Raw genomic sequence first — 8605 nt, forward strand, 5'->3', positions numbered from 1 at the left:
TTCTTTATTGCTTATTAGCTGTTATTGCTATTAGTCACGGATGGGAGATCGGACAGTTACTGATGGACTAAAAGGAATGGAAATGGTTTGTATGTAACAAAAATATCAGTGACAAACTGTTCATCAATTACTTTATTACACAATACTACATAATATATTTATAATATTTTCACTAATTATATTATTAAACAAATGTTTTATATATCCTATCTAGAACCGTATTCTTCAGTTTCTGTCGCTTCATTTTTACAAAATATTGTTAGTATTGTCCCACGTCGTATTCCCTGAAGGACTTCTTCGTTGCTCATTGATTCACAGGTAGGCTGATCACAAGGGTGGTTTCCGTTGAATTGCTAAGTGAATCGTTGTCGTTTAGGACAAAACCTAAAGGTTTATCTAAATTCATTGTGACTTTATACTGCTGTCCTACAATTAAAAAGACAAAACAAATTTCTGTAAATGCTATTTTGCGTATTCCCGTAACATTATATAGCACACACTATTAAGATTATTATTATCTAATTTTCAAATTGCTAATAGCTTTAAATATTATGGCACTTACTGCAATACGGCGGGGCATCTCCCGTGATTAAGAAGTATTTTGTACCGGGAGGAGAAGAAGATTGTTTCGCCTTCAAACCCATTATGTTAAGATCTGTTAGGTCACTCGAAAAACAATTACCCTACAAATAAAAACATACAATATTAGAAAACCAAAACTATACATTTTTAATTATAGTTTTATTCATAAATATTTTAATCCCCAATATATATATATATATATATATTTAGACACATAAATTATAAAGTAAACGGTGTACATATTTCTGAAAAATGTAAATGTTGAAATTAAATACTTAATTTTAAAATACACATTACATAAATTTATAGAGTACAAAAATAATAGTGTAACAATTACAATAATATATTTATTAATTTAAAAGGTTATTTTGATTTACTTGTAGGTATTCATCATATGAATCGCACTTGTTTGCAACGAACAAATTCTTTGAGTTAATAGATTCTGTGAATAGATCTTGGACTCTCAAGTGGTCACACACGAGCTCACCCATTATGCCAATAACATCATTCTTATTTGAAGGAACACAGCCTGGTTGCTTTTTACCGCCGTTCGGATAAAAGTCAACGTGGCCACATGGTACTATTATACCATTTCCTATAAACGATAACGAAAAAATAACTACTCAAAAAAATATGTATAGTATATAGACTAAATTTATATATAACATACATACATGACATTTATTCTAATAATGTAATAAAAAGGCGGTCTCCACAACATTGTCGCCACATATATGTACTTACCAAAAATGCTGGTTGCACCTGTGTGTATGACGTCTACAAATTGTGCATCCGTATGATTAAGCCTATCTGTGGGATTCGCTTTTTCGAACTTCGGTCCGGCCGGGTCAAGCCCAGTGATGCGACCTACTTGCCCTTGGAGCTTTTTGCCAGCAAAACCGGCTGCATGTGCTCCTAAACTGTGTCCTATCAAATGGACATTTTTCAATTCTAGTCCCACGAGCTCCTGACATACAGTAATGATAATTAAAAAATAAATAATTTAAAACTTATGTTAATTTGTATAAATTAAGACTGTATTAGCTGATTAGTTTGCAAATAAACAAACAAACAAATAGTATTTTTAAAGTATACATAAATAAGCCAGTACACAGTTCTTCAAGCCATATGCCAAACGACATTTCTTCATAATATGATACTGTTCATTCTGTTTTAAATAACTATCGTTGGTGTACCAACGAATTTAATTAATTACTTCATCACGATACGCCAAATGATACTTCCTAATATATTATATAGCTTAAAAGTATACATAGACTTTTAATATACCCCTAAAGTGTTGATTAAATTGGCGACTTCATGTCCCACGTCTTTTGTTTTTCTTGTTGCGGTATCATAGTCGGTCCAACTGGACCATTGTACTAATATGACATTTGAGTTGGAATTCTTTAACAGTTCATTTTTCATCGTCTGAACAAAAAAAAAAAGATATAGAATTTAATCCAAAGACGAAATATCAAACGTAATTTCTATTACTATCATCCATTGGGCATCTGCATTGGAAATGTAACCGTGGATGATCAACTTTGTAGGTTTTTTTGGTTGAAAATTTGAGTTTGTTATTGTTTCACTGGAGTTCACTTCTAGTATCTGACCCTGAAAATAAAAGAGTAGAAAATTGTAGGCAATCGACAAAATCAGGTTCTTTATTAGGTAGAACTTTTATTTCTATCATGATTATCAACTGTGAATAAACATGATATAGATACCAATAATTAGTTGTGTGGGTAACATAACATCAACGTATAAACATAAGCAATCAAATAGTGTATTAGTAGTATTCATGTTAAACATTTAACAATTAAGGACGATAGGAAGGAAGAAGTGTGGTGTTTTGGACGTTATAGTTCCCATCCTAAATCAGAAGAGGTGAATCAGAAGTCACCGACGGAAATATTCAGATAGATCATTGCTTAGTTGGAACGAAGGTTGGTAACTAAAGTCTAAAACATAAAAATTGTGGCAAAAAACATTTGTTTTATTTTACCTCTTCTAAATTCTTTCTAGTAAAAAGAATGAAACTTTCTATTGGATTTTGATATTCCTCAAGTGGGTTAGGTTTGAAGTCCAGGCATCCCAAACCGTCAAAACATACGGTGTTCACTGTAAAAATGGCGATTTTATTATTTAAACGACAAGTGGTGAATGGTATTATGTACCGCTCGACTACATTGTAAGTTTAAATCATAGTATACAATTTAGAGTCGATATTCATGCTCTTCGGTCCAGATGAAAATCAATTTTCAGACACAAATAAAAACACATTTTAATAACAACGGATTCTATTATGCCTAACGTAATGTCGCCAAAGACCTAATTGTAATAACATGAATATTATAACACTAACCTGTTTCATTCTCCTGGCTATCAACGGCAACTGCTATTAAGCATAGAAATAAAATGCAATAAATGGACATTATTTTGTGAAAACCAAACATAGTGTGTTGGGTACAGTTTTTAAGACCTTATACAAAGTATTATTATTATACAAGTATTAAATACAAGTTTTTATATAGGTATTCCTGATTCATTAAGATCAGCAAATTTTTGTTCACGTTTTAACCTCTAAGATTTTGCTCTAATCGGGAGGTAAAGACGGTATAGAACATTCTCAGTTCTCGAAAATTCGGCCAAAGGTCAAATGACTTGATAAACACATTAATAGTAGCATATATTTTGTTTAACTAACCACAAAAGATTTAATTAATTGAAGTTCAGATTATGATAATGGTCATTGCTATGCAAAGTTTGTGTTTGCTCATCACTTCAAAGTAAGTATTATCATACACATTTTCTATCTTCATTTATAACGAAAAAAAAAATTATGTATTATTGCAAAAACTGTTTTAGTAAAATGTTAAACATAAAAATATAGTCATGGTAGTATTCGAAAGAACTTAAGAGTAAATACAACTTAAATCAATTTGTTTGAAAAAAGCTTTGTACACACATCTGTGTGCTTAGTGACGTTTACTTAACTTATAAGTCATAACAATAAATCTAAAGATATGACCGAAAGATTCCCTCTGAAAATAATTGATTACAATTTTAAAACAAGTTTGACAACAGATTTTTGAGAAAATTGTAAATATTATAGCCGCACACTGGATGTATCTTTAATCTAATTTTTAGACCTTTAACCTTCACCTAAAAAAGCAAAATAAAGAAAAAGTTTCCTACCCTTCTGGAGTAAAGGGTTTATGATATTTATTTGGTTTGTTAGTTTTCGTTTGTAGTAGGTACTATGTCTAAAGAATATTCCATATCAATTTGGAACTAATTCGACTACTTTTAAAAAGTTATATTTCAATATAACATAATAATAGTAGTATGTATACACACTAATAGTTATTATATAGTTTATAGTGTATGTGTATATTCATATTATAAACGTTTGACCTTAAGACTAGATTATGTGGCATTCTTTTTTGTTTTACTATAATTCAATAAATTCAGCAAGCGCATGTTATTTTTTGTTAAAATCCAAAATTTCAAATCCACTCTTTAATCATGCATTTATAATGATTGTAATTGAATATGGATTAAGCAACCTAATATTGTAATTAAGGTGAAATTTTAATAGTTGTAAAACTTTGCTCTTATCCTACAAATTCTATGGGTTACCAATTAAACACGAAACATTTAAATTACAAAATAAAATAAAATACGTAACTATTATATCTCTTCCATACTCGTATAGAATACCATTTTAATTGTATTTAAAATAAGTAGGTATAAAAATTAAAACATGGAATGGGAATGGTTTGTATGTAACAAAAATATCAGTGACAAACTGTTCATTAATTACTTTATTACACAATACTATTAATACTACAATACTATTTATAATATTTTCACTACTTATATTATTAAAGAAATGTTTTACATATCCGATCTAGAACCGTATTCTTCAGTTTCTGTCGCTTCATTTTTACAAAATATTGTTATTATTGTCCCACGTCGTATTCCCTAAAGGACTTCTTCGTTGCTCATTGATTCACAGGTAGGCTGATCACAAGGGTGGTTTCCGTTGAATTGTTTAGTGAATCGTTGTCGTTCAGGACAAAACCTAAAGGTTTATCTAAATTCATTGTGACTTTATACTGCTGTCCTACAATTAAAAAGACAAAACAAATTACTGTAAATGCTATTTTGCGTATTCCCGTAACATTATATAGCACACACTATTAAGATTATTATTATCTAATTTTCAAATTGCTAATAGCTTTAAATATTATGGCACTTACTGCAATACGGCGGGGCATCTCCCGTGATTAAGAAGTATTTTGTACCGGGAGGAGAAGAAGATTGTTTCGCCTTCAAACCCATTATGTTAAGATCTGTTACGTCATTTGAAAAACAATTACCCTACAAATAAAAACATACAATATTAGAAAACCAAACTATTCATTTTTTTTGGTTTTACCCTCCTCCCAGCTTAGTTTTTTTGATAGCAACTTTTGAAATATAAATGGTAACGCATACGTTTCATTAACTTTTTAAATTGAGAATAATGTACTAATACTATTGACTGGTCGATAATAATTTTTGGATAACTAGTTATGAAGTTTCAAGTTTAGGGCATGAGAAAAGGTGGAGTGTTGTATTATTTGTATCTACACGCTTTTCCCAACCGTACTTCCCCTCCCATCCTAACTTGTAAAGTCTTATAACTTTAAAACTAGATATCCAAAACTGGTTATCGACTAGTCAATATTTGTAGTACATTATTCTCAATTGAAAAGGTTAATGAAATGTATGCATTACCATTTAAGTTTCATAAGTTGCTATCAAAAAACAGTAAGTTGGGAAGGAGGTAAAAACTAATATGGAAACATTATGAAAAAAAAAAAATTAATTATTAGTGAGGTATTGAGTGGTTCAAGATAAGTTGACAAAACTGTTAACATATTTCTAAAAATGTAAATGTTGGAAAAAAATGGTTAATTTCAAAATAAATAAGACTATAAAGTACAATACTAATAGTGTAACAATTACAAATATATATAAATTAATTTGAAAAGGTTATTTTTCATACTTGCAGGTATTCATCATATGAATCGCATTTGTTTGCAACGAACAAACAATTCGAGTTAATAGATTCAGTGAATAGTTCTTGGACTCTCGAGTGGTCACACCCGAGTTCACCCATTTTGCCAATAATATCATTCTTATTTGAAGGAACACAGCCAGGTTGCTTTTTACCGCCGTTCGGATAAAAGTCAACGTGGCCACAAGGCACTGTTATACCATACCCTATCAATAATAATAAAACATTAATTACCCCAAAAAATATTAATACTTTACTGTGTATATACAGTGTACAGTATATTGACTATATTTACATGGAATTTATTATAATGTAACAAAAAGGCAGTACTTACCAAAAATTTTGGTTGCACCTGTGTGTATGACGTCTACAAATTGTGCATCTGTATGATGAAGCCTTTTTGTAGAAGGCACTTTTACGTACCCCGGTCCGGCCGGATCAAGCCCAGTGATGCGACCTACTTGCCCTTGGAGTTTTTTGCCAGCAAAACCGGCTGTATGTGCTCCTAGACTGTGACCTATCAGATGGACATTTTTCAGGTCTAGTCCCACGAGCTCCTGAAATACAGTAATGATAATAATAAACAAATAATTTAAAACTTGTGTTAATTTGTATAAATTAAGACTGTATTAGTTGATTAGTTTGTGAAGTTATCGATAACGTAATAAGTAACAAATATTATTTTATAAGTATACATAAATTAGCAAGTACACAGTTCTTCAAGCCATATACCAATCGATATTTCATCATAATATTATACGGTTCAATCCGTTTAAAATAACTATTGTTGGTGTATAAGTAATTATTGCAATTACTTCTCCCTAATATATTATACTTATATAACTTAAAAATATACATATATTTTTAATATTACCCCTAATGTGTTGATTAAACTGGCGACTTCCTGTCCCACAACTTGAATTCTTCTTTTTGCGGTAATATAGTCGGTCCAACTGGGCCAACGTACTAATATGACATTTGAGTTGGAATTTTTTAACAGTTCATTTTTCATCGTCTGAACAAAAAAAAAAAGATATAGAATTTAATCCAAAGACGAAATATCAAATGTAATTTCTATTACTATCATCCATTCGGATTCTGCATCGGAAACGAAACCGTGGATGATCAACTTTGTAGGTTTTTTCGGTTGAAAATTTGATTTTGTTATGGTTTCATTGGAGTTCACTTCCAGTATCTGACCCTGAAAACAAAAGAGTAGAAAAGTGTAGGTAATCGACAAAATCAGGTTCTTCATTCGGTGGAATTTCCATCGTGCTTACTAAATATTGTCTACACATTTTTATGGTTTACATTTATAATTTTAAATGACATACTTCTGTCTTTATATTATTGTATTATACGAAAACTGATGTGGATAACATCATAAATTAAGGACGATAGGAAGGATGGAGAGTGGTGTTTTGGACTTTACGTTCCATCCTAAATCAGGAGAAGTTATACTGACGTAAATATTCGTAGATTTTCGCTTGGTCGGACCAAAGGTTGGTACCTAAGACATATATATTATGGGTAAAATTATTTGTAAAGATATACCTCTTCTAAATTTTTCCTAGTATAAAGGGTGAAACTTGTTATTGAGACGACAGGTTCCTCATTTGAGTTCGGTTTGAAGTCCAGGCATCCCAAACCGTCAAAACATACGGTGTTCACTGTAAAAAAGGCGATTTTATTATTTAAACAACAAATGGTAAATGGAATTTAAGTACAGCTCGACTACATTGTTTAAATCATAGCATACAATTTAGAGGCGATATTTATGCTACTCGAGCAAATCAGTCTAGGTGAAAAACAGTTTTCAGGCACAAATAAAAACACATTTTAATAATAATGGATTCTGTTATTCCCAACGCAATGTCGCCAAATACCTAATTGTATTAACATGAATATTACACTACTTACCTGTTGCATTCTCCTGGCTATCCACGGCAACTGCTATTAAGCATAGCAATAAAAAGGAATAAATGGACATTTTTTTGTGAAAACCTAAAATCGTGTGTTGGGTACAGCTTGGATGACTTAATACAAAATATTATTATTATTAAATATAAGCTATTATATAGGTGTTCCTGATTTATTCAAATAAGCAATTTTTTGTTCGCGTTTTCACCTCTATGATTTTCCTCCGATATGGGACTTCGGTAAAGGGTCAAAACAGTGACTTGATAAGCACAATAATAGTAGTAAGCTTTTTATTTAATCAACCGTGAAGGATTTAATTAATATAAGTACAGATTATTATGATGGTCATTGCTATGCAAAGTTTGTGTTTGCTCATCACTTCAAAGTAAGTATTATCATACACATTTTCTATATTCGTTTATAACGAAAAAGCAATAAATAGTTTATATTATATTTTTCTTAGAATTGTAACTCCGCATTATTATTGTTAACAGAAGAAAAACATATTGTCTTTGTAAGCATTATATTATGGCGCGATCTAAATTACGTATAAGTAACACAAAGTTATATTGAAATTAAGTATTATAACTTGATTGTCTAATTTATGTTTCCCAATTGTTAGCTGCATATTTTTTAATTATTTCTGAAATTATTTTTTTTCTTAATAGGTATCAAAGTGTAATATAATTTGATATAATATAATTATTATTTATTACTTATTAGTCATAAATTTGATAATACTAACATTAAAAAGAGTACATCTATGTTCTTTACTATTTACGTAATTAATTTACATTTACTAATAAAAATATAATATTAATTTAGTTTTAAGTATTTAAATTTCAATAATATTGCCAAGTACAATTATTTATATAACATTTTATCTATAGGTTGTCCAAAATCCATAGCCCATGTACACTTATTATATAATTTTCTTAAGCCCTACCCATTTTTCAGCAACGTTGTCAGATACATTTGTCGAATACAATGTTTTTTTGTGTGGACTGAGATAGACCGTCAATTTATGGGAAA

At 30.1% G+C, this 8605-nt stretch overlaps 1 protein-coding gene across 4 annotated transcripts; it reads right to left on the bottom strand.

Moving 5' to 3' along the window:
* Window positions 1-122: 122 nt before the first annotated feature.
* On the bottom strand, window positions 123-7753 carry LOC126846924 (pancreatic lipase-related protein 2-like). 4 transcript variants are annotated; one of them, XM_050586822.1, is made up of 8 exons: window positions 7574-7753; window positions 2591-2706; window positions 2080-2199; window positions 1873-2013; window positions 1327-1549; window positions 960-1177; window positions 563-683; window positions 123-426 (listed from the first exon to the last, which is right to left on the bottom strand). In XM_050586822.1, exons 1-8 carry the CDS (start codon window positions 7641-7643, stop codon window positions 305-307), a joined length of 1131 nt encoding a protein of 376 aa, XP_050442779.1. In that variant the 5' UTR covers window positions 7644-7753; the 3' UTR covers window positions 123-304. The 4 variants fall into 4 exon arrangements, with proteins under 4 accessions (XP_050442779.1, XP_050442776.1, XP_050442778.1 ...); XM_050586819.1 differs by lacking the exon at window positions 7574-7753 and adding an exon at window positions 2951-3155; XM_050586821.1 differs by lacking the exons at window positions 563-683; window positions 960-1177; window positions 1327-1549; ... (1 more) ...; window positions 2080-2199; window positions 2591-2706 and adding exons at window positions 4851-4971; window positions 5642-5859; window positions 5988-6210; ... (1 more) ...; window positions 6735-6854; window positions 7208-7323 and having other exon boundaries at window positions 125-426; window positions 7574-7716.
* Window positions 7754-8605: the final 852 nt, after the last annotated feature.

This window comes from Adelges cooleyi, unplaced genomic scaffold (genome assembly GCF_023614345.1).
Source record: "Adelges cooleyi isolate 19-005CV unplaced genomic scaffold, UGA_ACOO_1.1 ACOO_flye_CR_arks_rails_tigmint_CR_PRNA_9, whole genome shotgun sequence".
NCBI classification, from domain to species: domain Eukaryota; kingdom Metazoa; phylum Arthropoda; class Insecta; order Hemiptera; family Adelgidae; genus Adelges; species Adelges cooleyi.